Below are 22,484 nucleotides of genomic sequence, written 5' to 3' on the forward strand. Positions count from 1 at the left end.
TTTTTGCTTGGAGAAACACGTTTTTGCTTAGAATGCCCAGAAAATTGGAGTTTTAATCCATTTTTATGTGTTTTAAAGCAAATTTTTTACATTTGGATCCATGTATATCCATTTGGGGAAGTCGTTTTTGCATTCACAAGTCAAAAATGACTCAAAAACATGCAGTTTTTGGCCACGTTTTTGCAAAAACGGCCCAGATTTTTGAATAAAAAAGTCATGTTTTTGTTCAAAAAACTCAAAAAATTGCATTTTCAACCCATACATTTGATCAAAAGGGATTGTTTTTGAGTTTTAAATGCATGATATTGTTTTTGGAGACCATTTATTTGGCACTTTCATGTCAAATCCGACCATTGACTGTCCATTACATGCAAGTGCGGAAAAAGTCAAAAGGTTGTTTGAAAATCCGGATTTAAGGGAGAATTGGTCTTAAGACTATAAAATTTGCTATTTTAGCTCTTTCTCCTTCATTTTTGGCACTTAATCTTCATGTAAGTGGACCTCTTCTTTCATGCATTTTAATCCATGCTTATCTTTGTTGATTTTATGCATGAAATCATTGAATGGATGCCATTTGTAAGAATCTTTGCCTTAGAATGTGCATTTTTTCTTTAAAATATGAATTTCTCCTTCATTTTGATGTTTTTGGTTCTTCCCCAAGTTCCAAATTCGAATTTCATCTTTGGAGTGCATTGCATCTTTGCAGCTTTTGAGTTGTTTTCAAAGTTATGTTGTTTTTCTTTTGTTTTGGTTTTGTGTTTTTGTTTTCGGTTTTTCTCCATTTGGAGAAGTTGCAAGTTTTTTCCCAAAAACTTGTTTTTCCTTCATTACATGCGAAAGAGTTATCATTTTTCACATTCCATTTCCATGTCATTACACCTCACATCTCATCCGACAAATGTGATTATATGTTTTTCACCTCATTTGCCATTCATGCATGCATGTAATCTCATTTTCCACTTCCGTTTTCATCCATCTCATTTTTCGCTTTAATTCGCACGACACGATTATACGAAATGTCTTACGTGTAATTGCATCTAGAAGGTCCAATTTTGACTAAAAGTCACTTTTTGAAAAGTAAAAAAGATGTCATTTTCTCTCCATATACATTCACACCTCCATGAGCAAATACATGTTTCCGTATCTTTCCATGCTTTCTATCTTAGCCTTCATCCACATATGCATGTAAAGCGTATCTTTCACTTACACTTGCATCTCATTTCACCCTCCACCTTTCGTTACATGTTGCATTTACATGTAATCCATTTTCCGTGCAGTGACATCTTGAAAGCCCAGGTCACTTTTTGAAAATTGGCAATCTCTATTTATACGCATTCCCATGCATCAAGCACTTTACTTCAAAAAAAAAGAAAAAAAGAAAAAAGAAAAGGGAGTTAAAGGTGCTGATGGAAAGTTGTTTCGTGTGTACATTCGAACATTGTCAAGAAGGTTTTCAAAGTGTCAAAGACTCCAGTTTGTGCTGATTTACAAAGGAGAATTCATGACAACTTGAGCGAGAAAAGATGGATCACATCAAGTTTCCACATGATAATGGACAATTCATCAAAGAGAGCTAGAGGTTGTCAAAAGACGCAACACTATGGTTATCAACGTGAATGCAGCAGTACAAGGTACAAGAACTCCCAATCCTGTTATCATCTAGGATTTCATCGTCAAGTACAAGGCCTTTCAGAATTGTTCTTTTCTCTTCGGTCTTCTTTCTTCTTCTTTCATGTTTGTAGTTAGAGAAGATGCATTACATGAAAAAGTGTAATTACATGTAATGCGAGTTACATGTGTATGTAAAAGATGAAATGTGAGTTGCACGTGCAGTTGCATGTAACCCTATATTTTCTCTTCTAGTTAGACTAGGTCAAAGTTTGTTGAGTTACTCCCACTTTTTCCTCCACCTTTTTCTCAACTCCTGTGCCTATATAAAGGAGTGCCCCCTCATTGTAAAAATTATCTTTTTTTGTATGCAAGAAAGCTTTGCCACATTTGTGCTAGCATAACTTTGATTATGTAGTACGAATTTGGGAGAAAAGTGAATAAAAGAAGCAATTGGATTCGAAGCTTTGACTGGAAGCAATTGTGATAGAACAAATTAAAAGCTTTGACTATAATTTGTGCCTATTGTCTTGATTCATGTTATTATTGTGTGTTCAATAAAAGAGCATAGAGAGTTAAGAAACAATTGAAGCCCAAGCTTTGATTCGGAACAATTGTGAAAATCCATAGCTAGAAGCTTTGTCTGTGGCTTGTATTTTCATCTTAATTCGCAAAATAGTTAGATTGTTCTTACTTTTAGGAGTCTTTGTGCCCTAATTGTAAAACTTTTACCATATAGAAGTACGACCGAATTTAGAGCCAAACCGGTATGTTTTAGCTAGCCTTTGAGTTAGTGAAGATTTATCGGTGTCACTGTTTCCAGCCCTTGATAGAAGTGTAGTTAGAGATTTACCTTGCCCATTATTCGTTCTACGAGTAAGTGGATCCTTTCTTGAAAGTTAAGAAGAAAGGATATTAGTAACACCCTGTTTAAGATCTCTCGACTTCTTGCTTACTTTGAGTTGATCCAAGGAATGGCGAGAAGGGGGAGCCTTCCCTTTAAGGTAGGAGAGACTCTGTCTCACACGTTGTGGCTAGTTATCCTATTTTACGATTGAATTTTTACCCAAAACTGTCGGTTGAAAAATATCCACCCAACGGTTTTCACACTTGTAATCATCCTATAAGGGCTGCCATCATACTTCTAGAAGCCGTGGTTAGTTTGGACAGGCTGCGTTGCGTTAAGTTTTTGAGGCATGTGAACTATTTCCATTGTTTTGCGTCCCATTTTCAAGGTTTGATTTTGTAAGGTCCCTCCTCGCATGTACTTATCAAGTGCAAATCCTCTGTTAGAACCATTATAGGAGATTGGATTGGAAATGAAGTAACGTGTTATGTTGTGAATGTCCTAAATAAACTAAGATTAGATGATTCATTAATGTTTTAGATAATTAGTGATTCAAGAACTACTTCATCACCTCAACTGTTCAAAACATTAATTTTTACTAATGATGGTACAAAGTGTTTTCACCTGATAATGAGGATGTCGATTTTGATACCACGATGATTAAGTTATATGCAATTTAGATGGTACCATATGCCCTATTGGTGATGTTATGATGTTTAGGTATATGTATGCCTAACAATGATTGTACTAGTGCTTAATCTGAATTAAGGAATAAGTTATGTTATATTGATTATGTGTTTGTTGATGATTGAATATGAGTAGAAATGAATTAAACAGTAAATTATATGAAAGATTCATGTTTTGATTTCTGTAACCATCCAGATAAGTTTTGAATATATATATATATATGTGTGTGATTTTCTTGAGCTACTGATGTGTGCAATAAGTGTGCAGGATATTTATTAGTCAAGGAATCTAGTAGAGAAATGAAACTGAACCCTATGTACCAATTGTGGAAACCAGGGTTAAATCTGATGAAAGATGCTAACCCCGTTGTTCATATTTTATTTGTGTTGTGGTTTGAATGAATGTATCATTCTGTAGTCAGTAAATGTTAATGTTTTGTAATAGTGTTGTTATAGTGTCACTTGACACTCGTAAATTGTATATGCATTCTAGCATGATAGTTAGGGTTAACCGAGTGACCTTATGATATAAGTCGGATTAGGCTAGTGACCTTTTTGCTAATCAATGAGTAATTGAGGTTGATTACCCTAATCTTGATTAGTGAGTAATCTGCATTTTAGAAGGTTGTTAGAAAATCCTAAATTTTCCTAGCATTTGTTAAGTCCCTAATTAATCGTAAAGGCCTTAAAACATGAAATCTAAGTACCCAAGGGGTATGAGTATGGGTTGGGAGCATTTTCCACCCCCTTAGCCTCTTTTGTTGACTTTTGTGGTCACTCAAAAAGTCTATTTTTGCTTTAGTGCAAAAATTGAATGTTGTTACCATGGGCTGAATGACCTTAACTCCACTTAGAGGTTAACCTTAGGTTTAGTTGAGTTAGAAGCCTCTAGAATGTTATGCTAGTGGGGGAAGTTATTGCAATTTAGAGGTAGTTGAGTTTTGATCTTATTTAGAGGCATTTTTGAGAAGGTTTTGGTTGTTACCCAATCTCTAGTTTTAGAGAAAAGTTTGAAGATTGAAGGAAAGGAAGGAAAAACTCTTCTCAACTTGTTCATTTTATCATAACCATATTTTGGAGGTAGGAGTTCTTCATCTCTTTTGTTCATTGTGTTCATGTTGCTCATGTTGTTCATGCTTGGTTCATGCTTATGTTATTGTGGTTTTCATTGGAATTCTTGTATGTATGTTGGGTATGCTTGGGAGGGATTGAATCATGTTTTCTTGAATGGTTTTCCTTCATGTTTTTGCTTGATTTTCAAAGGGATTTTGTGGGTTGTTTTGGCATTACTCACCCTTGGATAGGGAAGAAGTGGCCATGTACGGGGGAAGGGCTTTAGTTGGAGCAGATTTGTTTCACATGCCAAAAGACTTGGAAACCTAACGACAATTGTGGGGACAGTAAGGAAGATGAGTCTGCCAAAGAAGTTTGGACTAGTGTTGAAGAAGATAGAAATCCCACAGCTTGGTACCAACAAAATATCACAAATGTTTGGGAGATGAACTCAACTATGGTTATAGGGAAGCGCTATTCAGGCCTCTTATCTGTTGATTTTTATCGATTAACAATTTCATGAGATGGTTTTACTTAGGGAGAGAACATGTTGGAGCTTCAAGATATTTCCATGGAAGAAAATGAATCTTCCTATGATGATGTAATAGCAGATGTGGCTATGCATTTAGACATGGAAGAAAATTCATTTTATAAATCCGAAAATAGTAGAACAGATAATGAAATTCCTTTTAACCGATGGGCTGTCCAAAGTTGTGAGTATGAGCTATGCCAAGGAAATGACACTAAAAAAAATGATTTGGAGGACTAATCTAAAAATTGATTTCTAGACGAGGATTTTGGAACATATAATTTGAAAGATAAGCTAAATGTCACCGAGGTTATGGTTTTTGCAGCCTTAGTTGGTTTTGATGATACCCATAGAAATATTGAAGACTTTATTTGGAAAGTTCAGGGAATAAAGGAATGGCAATCAGTTCCATTGTAACTGAAAAAATTACTTTCTGGAAATCACAGTCAAGAGGTAGTTAGGAGATGAAATTTTAAAAGTGGTGATTTTAATTTGAAAGTAGAGTTAGGTAGCAGGTTTCTACAGACCAAGCTAAAATAAGATATAAAATTACTGGATGGTTCCTTTCTCAACTTTCACCAACATCAGGTAGTGAAGTTGGGATGGACAGAGCAAGCAAAACCCACGAGATCTCTGGTTCCGATGCCATTTAGATGTCCCTAGAAATTTCCGAAGGAGTCTATATATTGTAACTGTGTAGATACATTGTTTTTAATTTCAATAGAAGCCATGTTGTACCTCTATTGTCTTTGACAAGGAGTTATTCAAGAAGGCCTTTGATGGAGGATCTTTTGTGTACACCATTTGTTAAGAAAACCTTCAAAATAACACTGGCCGATGAAATGACACCTAAGATTAGCTCGGAGATGGAGGATTCTGTATCAGGAGAGTCTTCCCTGTTTTAATGTGTAGGACAGGAATATTAAGCGCAAGAATAACAGCTATTGAGAGGATACTATCAAAATGCAGTGCTAGCTTCTTCAGACTGGGAAGAGTATGCAATGGCTGTTTGGTCTTATCCTAAGTTGGTGATTAGAGTGTGGATGTGGGTGCGTGGATTTTTTTTTTTTTTAGGGGAGGGGGGGGGGGTTTGGATGCGTTTATTTATATATTTAAAAAAAAATACATTATATATATATATCCCAATTCTACCTTAAGTTCACCATATATATGCTTTCAGTGGCTGATTTTTTTTCACAATTTCTTCAAGCCAGAATCACATAGAAAAGTCAATCCTTCTTTCTGTACAATGAATATGGATAAACTTTGTTATCTGTAATCAGAATATTATGAGCATGTCAAACCATATTAATGAAAGCAATATTAGCTCAATTCATAGATATGGGAGCAAAGGCCATTTGCTCTTAGCTTGTTCGCTTTAAGGTTGTTTGTAAAACAAGTGTGGCTATAAGTTATGCTGGTAACTTAAACATGTATTCCTTTAGTTGCAGCTGTGCATGTTTCCTCCATATGAAACTGAAAATGGTCATTACTTCTTATGTCGTGTATTAATCACTTCAAGCTGTTTTTGAAGCCTGTCAAATGTCCAATGCAAATGCAGAATGTCATAATCCAATTGTGAAACATTAGTCACAGGAACTAGGACCAGATACATTTTTTGTATTTACACCTTGTCAAAGGAAAGCAAGGAAATAAACATAATGCGTGCATTGGTGTGGTGGATGCTGGCAGGATGCTCTTCCTGCCAGCATCCACCACGCCTCTGCCTCCCAGTGCATCCGCCTTCACATACAAATCTTTAGGGTGTGCATTGGTAACTTAGGTCTTATCCCATAGATGATACAGTCATACGACCATCTGAAAACTTTTGTGTTGACTCTCGCCCAATTGTTAACGCTTCTTGAAACTATAACCACAAAATCAATTTGGAAGCTAGCTCTTGAGTGAGTCATTTCTTTAATCATATTGTCTATGGAACAGGGTGACTAGTTTTGTGTCTCTTACCTCAGAAAGTGGTGTTGATTCCATGACAGTGCAAGTCTTACCTTTGCATTAGGCTTGAAATCTAATGTTACAGAATGATTGCATTTTGGTCACTTGAGACTAATTGTTAGGTTAATGGGATTATTGTAGTTTGGAAATGTCTTCTTCAACTAATTGAAATTTCCATTTACAGTAAAGGAGAATGAATTACCTTTATCATCATTGCAACTGCTGCCAGAGCAGCGATAATGTATGAAATGCTGTATCCTGTTTATTACTCTTTTGCACATAAGATGATTATTTGTATCCTTTTGGAGTTCTGATTGTATTCTGGACACGCTGCTTATTTAGGTCTGAAAGGTATCTATTCTTCAGAGATTGGCAAATCTGCAGCCAAGTTCATTCATCAATATTCAAGTTCCCATTCTATCAGGTATGCTTTGGAACATACACAAATGGTTTTATTGTTTTATATTGAAAACTTGAAAAGCCCTATGCTGTCTTTGAAAGTGCAGGGATGTGTAATTGATAACATTAGGATATATTTGTTGGCTGATAGTGTTGAAATTTCAATAATTTTGTTGAATGTGTAGAGTTTTATAATTGCTGTAATATCAAAGATCAGTTATTATTTCCTTAGCACCATTTTTTTTGAGATTAAGCATATTATCATGCTTTTAGGGCTGCTTCTTTCTGTTTCTGGTTGTTTTGCTGGAAAATGCTATTACCTTTTCTAATATTTGATTATTTTCCATAATTAGCAGTATATTGTCTCTAAGGCTAATTCTAACACAACCCAATGTCTTTAATTTTAATAAATACAATGTAGATCTGGTTTTCGAATTTGATTAGTGTTTGGAGATTTTCAAATTTTCACTCATTATATAATAGTTAGCTTGCTATTGAATTGATCCCTTAAATATTAGGTGAAATGAAATCATCCCACATTCTAGATGCAATTTCGTGGTCATGTGAAGATGAGAAAAGGATATTCTAAGGGCAACAAGAAGCTCCAGGGAAATGTGAGAACATGAAATGATAGTAAGATACAGGTTTCAGATGTGTACATTGAAGATGCATTTTTCAGTGTGACACAATATGGCACAAAGGAAAATGGAGCAGCCATGAGTCTAGATACTGGCTTGGCAGTGGACTAGGATACCGATTCGACCCTGTCAGCGCTGGAGGCTGAGGTGGATTCTGCTGGAGGCAGATGCCGGTGCGAATGTGTCCAGATGCTGGCAATGTAAGATTGCTAGCATGCATTTGGAATAATCTCTGACAGAAAAGATGAGCACATTATACGTAGTATAACTGTATATACATTTCCCTAGATAGGATTACATGTTACTACTGAATATGGATTATTCAGGTGTTTCCTTCGTGCTCAAGTTCAAGCCCCCTTTCTTTTTAATTGCCTTCTTGTTAGCTCATCCTTATGGAAAGTGGGTAGGTAATAATATATTGGCATGAATCGTATTCCTTTTCAAACTCGGCAGTTTTCACCACATTTTCTGAATTGGAAATTAAAAATCTGTCTTGTTAAATGTCTTTCTGCGCTTTCTTATTTATTGGAACTTGCGATATTTTTAAGGAAACATCTTATGTTCTTGGCATTGAAATCTGGAATGTTATTACACTGAGGGTTGGGAAAGGCTCATGCTGACTAAACCTGAATTAATTGTTAGAAGCTGATTAGTAGTATGGTGTGCCATCCTATCTAGTTTCCCAGTTGTTTCAAACCCCGCTAACCTAGCACCACCTAACCTATCAAATTTCGAGTTGAATTTTACCATAGTATAACTGTATAGATAGAAAAGATGAGCGAATTTTATATATATATATATATATATATATATATACAGCACATCCTAAAAAATAAATAAAATCTTGTGCACCCGCTTCTGGATCCGCATCTGAATCGGTAACCTAGGTGGTGGAGGTGAAGTATTTAGTGCAGAATCTTATTGATTTGAGATGGCAAAGGAGAGTCTCTATCCAGGATAAAAACCAGATCTCTCTTTGTAATCTTGTGGATTTTGTGTCCCTAAATAGGGACGAAATCATTTCTAATCATGTGGGCGAAACTCAGTCATCTACAGAAGCAGCCTTGGAAAGCAATGTAGTTTTTTTGGAAGATTAAAGATATTATTGTGCTTTTGAATCTGCTAAATTTTGTTCAAGGGCAATATAAATGGTCTAGATCTTCAAGAGGCTAAGAGTGGTTTGTATTGGGTTTCTTGAGTCCTAGTCGCGACATGTGATTTATCCTATTCATAAGTTTGGGCCTGCTTCTGATCTAGGTAACTACATGGCTATCATGATTGGGCATACTTTTGCTAAACTTTATGCCACTGCTCTAAACACCATGCTATCTAGAGAGCTTGACAGGAGAGGATGTAGAGCTAAAGGCCAGGACGGTTTTCAGGCGAACTATCAGACTATGGATCATGTCTTCACGCTGCGAGCTATTATTGAGTAGGTTAGGCACCGCTCTGAGAAAGTCTGCTGCTGTTTTTTGGACTTCCATAAGGCTTTTGATTCTATTCCTAGGATGGCCTTATTTCAGAGACTTAGCGAGATTGGGATATTAGATATGTTGTTGACTGCTATTATGAGACTATACGAGAAGGTGATTGGTAGACTTAGGACTCTGGAGGGTTTTTTTTGTTCCGATTTAGAGCACCATTGGGGTGAAGCAGGGTTGCCCTCTCTCTCCCACACTATTCGGGTTGTAAATAGACGAGCTCGAGGATTTCCATGTAAACTCCTCGCAACTTGGTGATGGGTGTTATTTGCATCAGGTTTTGATCTCCATTCTCCTTTTTGTAGATGATGTTGTTCTCTTGGCCTCTTCTCCCGACAGTTTACAGAGACTCCTTGATGGTTTGGCTTCTTTTTGTGATCAATGCTAGTTCGTGGTCAATCCCCTCTTAGTTGTGTTATGTGGATTGTTATTCCTAACATTCCTTATACATGAAGAAGAATACAAATTTGGAATTGTTGTCTAGAAAAAAATCCATCTATCTGGCTGCGAGCCATAAAATTTCAAAGGAAAAATTCTCCACCTTTGCAAAAAATGAGTTTCGCAAAACCTAGGACCTACGAAAAAGATTTTCAAAAAATTCAAGACATAATTTTAAAAAGAAATCATGAATTTTTTTGAATTTGTTTTAATATTGCTTTGATACCATATTATGAGAGTAATTTGTAAAATTTGAATGAATTTAATGCATGAACAAATGTTTACTTATAGTTGTATAAAGACAACTTCTATTATGGAACAATCATAGAATTAGAAAGTTTCTAATATTTACAAGATTTACAATATTGACCATTAAATAATAAAATGCAAAGATATTACGAAGATATTATTCCAGTAAAGCTTAACATGAGTAGTTGGCTAAACACCACCAAGGTCAATCTAAAATGAATATTTGTGAAAGAGAATACAAATTAATGGTTAGAAATGCATAGTTTGTAGAATCTATAATTTAAGTTACCAAATTGAATTGATGATCTATAAAAATTGAAACATAAGCTTAAAATGAGTAGTTTTCTAAATACGGCTATAATTCAATTAAAATGAATATTAGTGAAAGAGAATAGAAGATTGTCGTGTCCCTTGTTTTGAGGCCCCAATTTGAAATACAAACAACAATTGAATAAAATATACAATCATAATATACAATAATAACGATAAAATATAAAAATGAATAAATGATACAATCATAATATAAATAAATAATATTATTTAAATACATAATATTTTCATATATAATAATATTAGTGATTTCAAATATAAATGTAATATTTAATAAATAATAAATACATAATATTATAATATATAATATTAATCATAATATGAAATATAGAATAAAATAAATAAATAAGATTTGTTGATTAATTAATCTTTTAACAATAATATTAATATAAACCTATTATTAATAAAATATTATAATACCTTATCCCTAAAGGCACGACTCTAGAAACAGAAAGATTTACATTATAAATCACAAGAGAAAATGAGAGGTATAAAAAAATAGGATGGGGATCACGAAACTTAGATGGGTTATATACTAAATTAATTAAGGTTTGGAAAAGGGACACTACAAGTGTTATCAGAGCCAAGTTCCTGCCAACTTGAAGAATATTGCAAACTCAGATGAGTTATATATTAAATTAATTAAGGTTCGGAAAGTGGACATTACAGGTGTTATCAGAGCGAAGTTCTTGCCAACTTGAAGAACATTGCAATTTTGCTATTGATTTCCTAAGGTTCTTAACAACTAAGAGAGTATCATGGGAGCATTATCTTTGAGAAAATTTGAGAATGGAAACTCTTGAGTTTGGAGGGTTACACATTATTAGTTATGGGAAAAAAAAAATTGAAACTAAGACTTGCAATAAGTTATGTATTGGCTGAAGACAAATCGATCATAATATGTCTCATAAAAGGATATCTCTATCTGGGAGAAGGTTGAATCATATATTTTTGTGGGCTAGTTGAGCAAGTTGGAACATCGACATATAGAAAAGTAGAAGAAATATCCTTCCATTTAGATTAGACTACCAAAGAAAAGAGATTTTCCATGTAGAGTAAGCATAGGATATGGGAGAAGGAAAATAAATTTTTATAATCAGATATAGCTTGTGACTAACAATTTGCAAACATAAATCTGCCACCAAGAAGATCATTAGATTCTACTCAACATCGATGCAAGGATATATTGTTGACATAGGGTCAAATAGCCAAACTTAGTCAAGAAGAGAAGATTCAAGGGAATTGATAAAACAATATCATTGAAAGGTTTATTATTCTCCTACATGGAAGGAACCACAAAGATGGAAATGGTTGACTAGGAGTCACGTCATCCCATCGGAGGAAAGAAAAAACATTGGACAAGAGAAGGTTGTATTGGTATTTTGAGTCAAATAGACTCTCTTGGGCAAGATAGTAAATCAACTTGAATATGAAAAAGAAATGATATTTGTTGAGAGGTTAATATTCACCAAAGGTTGCTGAGAGTTTCAACTGACATAAGTTTGTATATTTTCTCTACTATATGAGCTAGAGCTAGTTGCATAACATTGAGTCATTGATAACATGTCAGATCCTATCATATGAACATTTCTATGGTTTTCCATTGAAAATAGACAGGGTTAGTACTATGAGATATGTGCCAACAATTGGGATTCTGTCAAACCTAGAAGTAAAGGCCATCATGACATATTGTTGTGCATAGACATTGCAAGGGCCATATAAATTTGGAAGATAAAAATAAGACCTTTGTTCTATGTATGTGATATTGATTCCACTTGGAGGATTGCCTTTTGTTGTTGACTTGGCTTAGTTTTTAGTAGAAGTCAAGGAGACACATTAATAATAAACATGGAGTGATTGAAAGGAGGTAGATCAAACCAAATGATATTATGGAATATATTGTAATTATGTGGTTTCCTCTTTTACATGAGGGACAAAATATTATTATCTATAGTAGCAATGAGTAGGTTGTAGGTTGAAGAATCAATAAGGATCAATTAATGTATTGACTTGTCTAGTTTACAACGACATGCAATTAGGAATAATCAACATTAGTAATCAATAATGTTATAAACAATATGATGTAAAAAGTGGGACTTAAGACACGTATTGAAAATATGGCATTTAGTTAAAATATGATGGTTGTTGGAAGATGTCTCTTTATCCAATAGACATCCTTTCCTATCAATCCATGTCTATATCTAGGTAGAAAAAGAATATTAGAGGAATGGGGGGAGGAGAAAGAAAATATAGAAAGACAATGAAACAATTCTTATTTTACTTCATTTGTGTTGTCCTATATTTTGTCACCACAAAATGTTGGTAACAGCATGAAACTTTTTCAAGCTAGTTTCGTGTTTCTCTAAGCTTGAATTTGATTTCCAATTGCTTAATGTTGATCGATTGATCCATTTCAATTTGAATATCAAATTGTTTTATTGAAGGCCTTCGTCAAGTCGTTTTTGTTTTGCTTTCTGTCAAGCCTTTGCTTGATTTTTGAACCCTTCACAATCCGTTCTTTGATTTTGAGTTTTTGTTTGCTTGTTTTTGGTCTTTTGGATTTGCTCATGTCATGCCCTTCAATTTCTCCTTCGATTTGGTCTAACCTAGAGGTCAATCGGAGTTGTCAGTCAGGAGATATGGTCATTTTAGTGCCTCAAAAGTGGACATTTTAGGTGCAACAACACAAATTTAAAAAAATGATGTTATATTTTCATTTTGACATTCACTTTTTCAAAAATATAACATTTACTCACTTTTTGTTATGTTTTGAAGTTACTTTTCATTTAAATTTATAACTTAAAATGACTATAGTGCACTTCATGTTATAATTTTAAGTTGAGTTACTTTTTAATTTTTCACTTAAAGTGACTATAGAACTATATAGTTACTTTTTAAATTTTTGATTTTTAAATCAAATACTTATATAAATGTCACTTTAACTTAATGTTTATGAATTATATTGATTAATATGATGCATAAATATTATTTTTGACCCAAATTGTTGACATTTATATAAAAATAAGTGAAATACATAACAAAATAGCCTTAAAATGGATATTTTATGTGCATATGCATGTAAAAAAACTATGAAAAGTGGAAACTTTTCATGCTAATGCATATAAAAACTCATTTTGAGGACTTTTTTCATTTTATTACATCAAATGCTTGTAAAAGTGGACCTTTTTGATGCAATGACATGAAAAGTTTGAGTTTTTATGCTTGTGCATCAAAAAGGTGAGAAATTTTAAAATATGCAAGTGACTACAAAAAGTGAGATTTTAGAGCCTTACACATTTTAAAATATGCAATGAGTCTCAAAAAGTGAGATTATATCTCAAGACATATTTTAAATCATGCAATGGACTCTAAAAGGTCCTATTTTGTCTTCAAACATGTTTTAAAATATGTAATGAACATAAAAATGTCCTATTATGTGAAGAAAACATGTTCTTGCTCCAAAAACCTCCTATTTTGATCATAACTTTTGATTTTCTCCATGGATTTGGATGAAATCAGTTGCATTCAAAACGTTTTGGAGAGGTGATCATTTTGCCCTCATCAAAAATCAATTTATTGCACCCAAAAACGTGTTTGACACTCCCAATCTAGGGCACAAGTTTGCATAAAACTCCATAAATCTGCCAAGTTTGATCACGTTTTTGTATGGAATCAAGTCGTTTTTACCTTATTAGGTGATTACATTGCTTGAGGATCATTATTTTGGTGTTAAATCATCAAAACGTTTTACTTGGAAGATCACTTTTTTGCTTGTTTTGGCAAAAATGTCCCAAGAACATGCAATCTTTAAAACGTTGCAAGGAGGAGCTAATCTAGGGCACGTTTTGGCATTTTGCTAACTGATCTCCTTGTTTGCTGCCCTTCATAATTCGAATTTTGAAGATTTGAAAAGTTCTCACCATTTTAGAAGAAGATTTCAAACAAAGAGAATCTTTTCCTTCATTTTTGACACATATTTTTCATGTAAGTGGACCTCTTCTTTCTTGCATTTTAATTCATGCTTATCCTTGCTGATTTTATGCATGAAATCGTTGAATGTATGCCATTTGTAAAAATCTTTGCCTTAGAATGTGCATTTTCCTTTAAATATGAAATTCTTCTTCATTTTGATGTCTTTGGTTCTTCCCCATGTTCCAAATTTGAATTTCATCTTTGGAATGCATTGTATCTTGGCATGTTTTGAGTTGTTTTCAAATGTATGTTTTTTCTTTTGTTTTGGTTTTGTGTGTTTGTTTGCCAGTTTTTCTCCATTTGGAGAAATTGTAAGTTTTATCCCAAAAACTTCTCTTTACTTCATTACATGCAAAAGCATTATCATTTTTCACATTCCATTTCCATGTCATTACATCTCACATCTCATCCGACAAATGCGATTACATGTTTTTCACTTCATTCGCTATCCGCACACGCATGTAATCACATTTTTCGCTTCCATTCGCACGACACTATTAGACGAAATGCCATACGTGTAATTGCATCCAAAAGGTCCGATTTTGATCAAAAGTCATATTTTGAAAAGACAAAAAGATGTCATTTTCACTTTCCGTGTACTTTGACTTCTTCCTCCAAAAGTGACTATATAATTCATTATCTCACCTCCATTGTTTCATTTCCATCTTCATATATGCATTCGCACTTACATGAATAAATACATATTTCTATACATATTTCCACCTCATAACATATTTTACATGTTACCCTTCATTTGCATCCGCATATACACGTAAAGTGTACCTTTCATTTGCACTTACATCTCATTTCATTTTCCACTTTCCATTACATATTGCATTTACATATACACATGGTTCATTAAATAAAGCTTTGAAAACTTTAAATCACTTTTGAAATCAGCAACTTTCACTTTGCACGCATTCCCATGCGTTTCACCTTCGCACATTTTCATTCCATTCCATTTCATTTCATTTTCCATATCCACACTTTCATTTCATTTCATACCACATTCCGTTCATTCCATTTCACTTTTCATTTTGTTGCGTATGCATATGCTTTCTCTTCGGAAGTCTTTCCTTTTCGAATCTTAATTGCTGCTCCGGATTTCACTTGCATGGAGATTCCTTCTGATGATGTATTTGTGTTTTGGGATTTTTGTGTTGTAGTACGAGCACAAGAAATGCCCTCGCCTTCCAAATCCAAGGGCAAGATGAAATACAAATATGAAAAAGAATTGGCACATGCAGTTCCTTCTTCAGTTACGTCTATTCTTGATAACATGCTAGACACCAAGATTGGTCACGTAGATGTAGCTGATTTTCTACAAAGGAAATAAGCTCCAGCTACACATGAGATGAAATGTATTAAAAGAAGCAACATCCATTTGGTTTTTACATTTCCCATGGTGGCCATAGAACCTGATTTTGTCTACGGATGTGCTCGACGCTTCACTCCAAAGACAAGGAATATTAAAGACGTTGACGGCAAGGTTATCATTAGCCTTGATCCTGAAGAGATTGAACAGATCTTCAAAGTTCCTTGAAAATTAGAATGTGCTGACTTGACCAAAGAATCGTCATTAGCTTGCTGGAATGAACAAAAAGACAGTTATCAAAAGTATGTCAACCTGTATTGGTTAGACAAGAAGAGAAACAATTTTTCCAGATGGCCAAAGACTCTTCATCAGTCCAATTTTACACAGGAATACAAAGATCTCATCATCCTTCTCAGCAGGATTTGTGGTCTTAAGGATTCTTCTGATTTCGAGCCATGGATGTACAAATTTATGTTTCAAATCATAGAGAACAAAGAACACATCTTTTGGGGAGAGCTTATCAGTACTGCGATTTGTCAGCAGATATGCAATGTAGGAACATTAGACCTTTTTACATGAATTCATATCTGGTTTACATTGTTGCTGCCATGGGGTCTTTTTCAGGTCTTTCTACCAAAGGTGACCGTCTTCAAGTACTTGTTTGGGAATACTATGACCAAATCACTTTGGCTATCAGTAAATACCATTACAGAAGAGTCCAAGATGCCTTCTTTGGTCATTACAGGTGTCTGTTCGAAAAACAGTTATGTATCAAAATAGTATCTGATGCAGCATGGGAAAAGGTAAACCAGTATGGCTGCATTTTTTTTCAATTTCCTACTTTCACATACTTGACAGTTGGATATTTCAAAGGAGAGCCGTATACCTTACCAAGGTATGCTACAGATCGAATCATTCTAATGGAGTTAGCCAAACAACTCATGGACGTGCACAATGATCAACATGCGTCACATAGGCCCAGATTTGGCATCACCTCAGCTAGACCTTTAACTATTGGCAATTATTTAATTGTTTCTGTGCCTAAAGCAAAGAATATGGAAACAGAGTTGCAGTTGATTACATTGAAGAGGTTCAAATCTAGATTTGATTTTGATTATCGAGAGATGAACTCTTAGATAAAGAGGCCCTATACTCGTGTTCATCGCATTGAAGATATTTGGATTGACATGAGAGCAGAGCTTGATATTATGAAGATGGATTATTGTAGGTTAACCTTGCAACAAATAATCGATCTTAATATGTTGGAAATTCCTCCAGATTTCCAAGTTGAAGATGATGGTGACATTCTTGATTCAGAATTTCATCAAGCCGGTTTTGATAAAATGTGCCATTTTCCTATTCAATGGCAACAAAAAGAAGGTACATCTATTATGGATAGGTTTCTATCCATCTTAGCAAACACTAACAAGTGGTTGAAAAGTAAAGGCCTAAAAAGAGTAAATCCTAAGATGGGTCTGGATTGTGGAAGTTTTGGTCCTCCTGGCAGGAAGTCACAACTAAAAATTACAGAGAAAGATGGTGCTTCATCTTCAAATGTCAAGAATACTCTCAAATTCAAATTAAAGGGCGGAAAAGGAACTAAATCATCCCAAGTTCTTGAGCCAATTCAAGAATCAGTGACAGAATCAGAAGGAGAATTGGAAATAGAATCGGAGAAAGAAAATTCAGATGAAGAAGGAGAAATTAGACTCATATCTCCTCCCAAGCTTGCACGAGCTTGCACGTCTTCTCCACGTGAAGAGCCCTTTTTGCATGAGGTTGATGATGATGTAGATTGATTTTCTACTGTTTTCACTCACTCCATTCCAGTTTCGGAAGTTAACACCATGGCTCTTTCGATTTCATCTGTTGCTCCTTCTGTTCCTACACATGATCAATTTGAACACTTAGCAAATGTGTTTGAAGATTTTCCAACTCTTACTAGTGGTCAAGTTTCCCAACTTGATACATCTTTGACAGAATTTGAACTTTTCATGACAGAATCTTCACAACATGTTCCTATGCCTACAGTAGTGCAAACTGAATCCTATTCAGTCACTACAGATATAGAATTTGGATCAATGCCAATGGTCTCCACTGTGCCTGCTTCTATAGATGAAAGTTTCAGCCTACTTGCATGGTTGAGTAGAATAACAACGAAGAGAAGGAAGGTGGTTGTTCCTCCTGACAATCTTCCTGTGAAGAAGATTAAATCCAAATCTCTGAAGGACAAGATTGTTTCTAGAATTTTGGTTGATTCTGACAAAACTAAGTATGTTGAGGTTGCTGAGCCCTTAGTAGATAAACTTGTTGAAGAACTCACTAGCTCTGCTTATAAATTTACTAAGATTGAAGTTGGAAAGTAATCTCGTTTGAGTTCTTTACAAGATGCTCATGATGCATTGGCAAATGTATCAAAAAGAAGTCATGAGCTTTGGGAAAAGACGAATCGGTTGAAATAGGAAATAGAACGTTTGAATGAGGTCATTCAGAAGCAATCTTCTCAAAATGTTGTTGTTGCATCACAAACATCTAAAGAGAGAAGGTTGATTGAAGCTGCTAAGTTTTGGATATAGGAAATCATTGCTGAAGGAGTTCAAGCCATCACAAAAACACTTGCAATTCTAAGGCGTGTTAAAGAGATGAACAAAATGAAACTAAGCTTAATCTCTTCTCTGACTCAAGAGGCAGATAACCTGAAGGAAATCCTTGAGGATTGGGATGAAATGATTAAGTTTGATCTGAATGCTATGGTCTCATGTGACGTTCTTCCGTCATGTGAAATGTTTTTCAGATTTCAAGGACTCATTGGTTACAAGGAAGAGACCTTAAGAAAGTTGATCACAAAATTGCAAGTGGCTCTTGAAGATTGTCAAGCAGTTGAAACAACCCTTACTTGTGATTTGGAGCAATTGGGATGCTGTGTTATTGATAATCTTGGTAATCTTTTGGCAACAGAAAGAGTGAATTCAGAATATACAATCAAGATCAATGCTGATGTAGATTTCGAAGATATTGGTTCGCACACAATGAACAAGTTCGTTTTGTACAAATCCTTGACAAAACACTTGTTAGATAATACAACAACAAATTCCAAAGTTGTGCAATTAGCATATGAAAATGCAGTGAGAATCGAAGCCATATCAAAGACTATGGAGATTCCTGATCTTCCTACAGTGCATGACATCATTGTGAAGTTCAAGGCATTAAGAAGCACTCCTTAAGATTGTTGTGTAATTTCTATTTCATAGTTGTTTAGAATGCATTACATGAAAAAGTGTAATTTCATGTATGCAAAAGATGTAATGCAAGTTGCATGTGTAGTTGCATGTAACCCTTTAGTTTTTGTAGTTAGACTTGGTCAAAGTTGGTTGAGTTGCTCCCACTTTTTCCTCCCCTTTTTTCTCAACTTTTTGTCTGTATAAAGGAGTGCCCTCCTTATTGTAAAATCATCATTATCTTTATGCAAGAGAGCTCTGGAGAAATTGTGCCAACAAAACTTTGTTTGTGTGAGCATTATTTTGAGAGAAAGTGAATACAAAGGAGATTTGAGACTTAACTTTGATTAAGTGAAATTGTTATTTGTGTGAATTGTAAGCTTTGTCTATAATTCATTCAAGTTATCTTTGATTCGTACTATCTTTTGTTATTGATATTGTATCTTGTGATTAATAGAAAAGAGTTAAGAAACAATTGAAACCCGACCTTTGACCAGGAACAATTGTGAAAATCCATAGCTCTAAGCTTTGTCTGTAGCTTGTATGTTCGTCTTAATTCACAAACTAGTTAGATTGTTCTTACTTTTAGGAGTCTTTGTGCCCGAATTGTAAAGATTTTACCATATAGAAGTACAACAAGACTTAGAGCCAAATTGGTATGTTTTGGCTAGCCTTTGAGTTAGTTAAAATTTATCAGTATCATTGTTTCTAGCTCGTGATAAAAGTGTAATTAGAGATCCTTGCCCATTATTCGCCTTACGAATAAGTGGATCTTTTCTTGAAAGTTAAGAAGAAAGGATAATAGTAACACCCTATTTATAAATCTTTCAATTTCTTGCTTACCTTGATTTGATCCAAGGAACAATGAGATGGGGGAGCCTTCCCTTTAAGGTAGGAGAGACTTTGTCTCACACACTGTGACTGGTCATCCTATTTTGCGATTGGATTTTTACCCAAGACTGTCGGTTGCAAAATATCCACCCAACAATTTGGATTGATAAAGAGTTAACCATCACATTCTCTTGTAAAGTACAAATTAGTGTTTATAGAGATTCTTCTAAAAGATGTGGTAATACCATTAATCAATGAGACCATTATGGATAGAAGAATTCAAATAGAAGAGAAGGACATAAAAGAACAGTTAGGATATACGAAACACTCAACTATTGATTCAGCAATATCACGAGAAAGGAAAATAAGAAAATAGCAACACAAAAGAAAAGGAAAGAAAGAAAATAATACATATATGCATATACCAATCCTGCAGTGACAATATATATTTAATATACTTATATCTTTGACATAGTCAAGCAATACCATTAGAGTAATCAAGGCATTCAGATTATATGACCAAAACATTATACACCTCTGTAACCAGTATGTATAGTTTTGTTCATTTATGATCATGCATATTCATAATTTTATTAAGAATTAATTTCAAAGCATTACTCTTAATTAAACATACATGCTCAAGATTAGCTATTTTTTCTAAGTTGAGAAAAAGAGCAAAAATACAATAAGGGAGTGGCCTGTTTAAATCCGGCCAATCAGTCATTCCCAAGACAGGGTAGGGATTAGTGACCTCAGGTGCTTTGCAAACAAGTCCAAGAAAGACTTAAGGGCTTGGATCTGTAAAAACCTTCAGGGAAACTGTTGAGTTTGGTCTTCAAGCAACTTGTTACATCTCAACATTCTCATAGATTGGAATAATAACCAGGATAGCATGGTCTTCTCAATTCACATATAGTTAATTACTAATTCATCTATTGTGGTTATTTGTACAACATGAATGTAATAATTATTGATGGTAGGATCCCTACTTTGTGTTAATTTGGATTGAACCCAATCGAGGGACATTACAATTGGTATTTAGTTTGAGAAGAGAGAATGATGATGTATTTAGGGAGAGACTAGTGTAAATCTAGCCAATCGGTTATTCTCAAGAAAGGGTAGAGATCAAAGACTCCGAGCGCCTTGGGGGTAAGTCCCACAAAAGGCTTAAGGGCTTGGATTTGTACACTTTAAAGGAAAACGTTGAGTTTGGTGGCTAAGCAATCTGTTTAAACTTTAAAGTTTACATCCTAAGCATTCTTCTCGACTAGAATAATAATAAGAGAAAAACAACACAACCATCCTGCTATGCATGCCACCTTGTGTGAATGTGTAACACTTGCCAACGAGGCCAAGGGGGCCAAAGCTCCGCTCTTGGGCCTAGTATGGGATTGGCTTGAAGTAATTTATCGCGACTCAATTTTTTGAAACTTATATATTCATGTATGTGCTTATGATAACTTTGTGGTTGCAGGGCTCATAATTAAAAGCACAAGGAAGAAGTAAATTTTGCATGTCATTTCGTAACCCTAGCTCATTGCAAATTATATAATGTAAGGTTTAATTAAGAATGTATGTATTATGTGTCTGCATTGTGTATGCATCGTGTCTATGTGCATTCATGTGTCTACATTGTACATGCTTCATCTCTACATGCGTTCATGTGTCTACATTGTGCATGCTTCACATCTTCATGCATTCATGTGTCTACTTCGTATCTTCATGCACTCGTGTGTTTGTTTTGTGTTTTCATGCATTAAGATGTGTACTCCATCAATGTCTTGTGTCTTCTTGCATCCAATTATATGTTTCATATGTTGGCTCTATGCGAAAAATTACTTATAAATGGTCCTTGCTTGAGGACAAACAAAATTTGAAAGGGGAGGTGTAATGTCCCCTTCCTCGCGCTAGGCCTACTTTTGCCTTGTTGGTTTATCTTCTCATCCAGATAGGGTAATGACATTAGTCTTGAGGATGCCAACCATTCACAGGATTCTATTTGGTTTCGTTCGGGAGATGTCTAAGTTGTGGAGCTTTCTATAGTTAAGTCAGTTGATTTATAAATTACTTTATGACTTAAAGTCATTTTATAACAAAAGTAACTTAAGTGACTAAAAGAAGAAAATGGCTTGTGTCCCACATTGCCTAGTTGTTTGTATTTCCCCTCATATCGAGATTATAAAAGCAAGGGGCTTCATTGGGATTGGCACCATGAGATATATCAATATTTTTAAGACAATCTTGGTTGCTTAAATGTGATTGGTTTTCTTAAGGACGAAACCCCTTAAGGAGAATAGAGAGGTTGGACAAAAACCCGGTGTCTCACCTTACAGACTCAGATTACAGGTATCAACAAGTAGACAGCAGTGAAGTCGACAACTAGGGAGGATAGACAGTTCACAACCCGCATACTAGAGGTAACACTTACGTTTAATTGTGGCATTGCATGAGTACTAGTTCAGCATAGCCGTGGTCTCTTCTAGACTCGGGAGTATATTGCAGTGTTATCGTGGGAGGTTGATAGTCACAATTCGGTGTCCCTTGCTCAGTAGATTGTGAGTTCCACATACTCCAACACGGGAACATCCACAGGTCAGTGGCTACATGGGTAGTGGTTCAGGTAATGCCTTTGTGCAACATCGGGAACAAAGGCAAAGATTATTCAAAGGTGGTGTGACAATGGTCTTCATGCGGCCGCAACAAGAACATTTGATCCTCAACAAATGACACCCGTCAATTGGTGAAAATTGGGTCTGTACACTACTTATCCGTTCATCTATAACAAGCTGTGTCTGTGCTTTGTGAGGTCTTCCTAAGTACGTAGGAGTTCATACTATTATTTCTTGCATTTTCATTGTTGTAATCCATATTTTGTATGTCCATGCAAAACTAACGTTCTTGAGCCACCATTAATGTAAACTCTTGGAGGCATTAAAT

The 22,484-nt window shown here is 34.8% G+C and overlaps 1 protein-coding gene across 9 annotated transcripts in view; it reads left to right on the forward strand.

Annotated features, from left to right (window-relative positions):
* Positions 1 to 22,484, forward strand: part of LOC149557071 (tRNA/rRNA methyltransferase (SpoU) family protein) — a 332,528-nt gene that overhangs the window by 47,682 nt on the left and 262,362 nt on the right. For all 9 annotated transcript variants that reach the window (XR_016364835.1, XR_016364836.1, XM_089831747.1 and 6 more), the window contains one exon: positions 7,019 to 7,100. Coding sequence is in view for 7 of the 9 variants with exons in the window: in XM_089831747.1 (XP_089687873.1) it covers positions 7,019 to 7,100 (82 nt within the window). In the remaining 2 variants the exon portion in view is untranslated. The remainder of the gene's footprint in view (positions 1 to 7,018; positions 7,101 to 22,484) is intronic.

This window comes from Cupressus sempervirens, chromosome 5 (assembly GCF_028749045.1).
Source record: "Cupressus sempervirens isolate cs-2001-9-10 chromosome 5, ASM2874904v1, whole genome shotgun sequence".
NCBI classification, from domain to species: domain Eukaryota; kingdom Viridiplantae; phylum Streptophyta; class Pinopsida; order Cupressales; family Cupressaceae; genus Cupressus; species Cupressus sempervirens.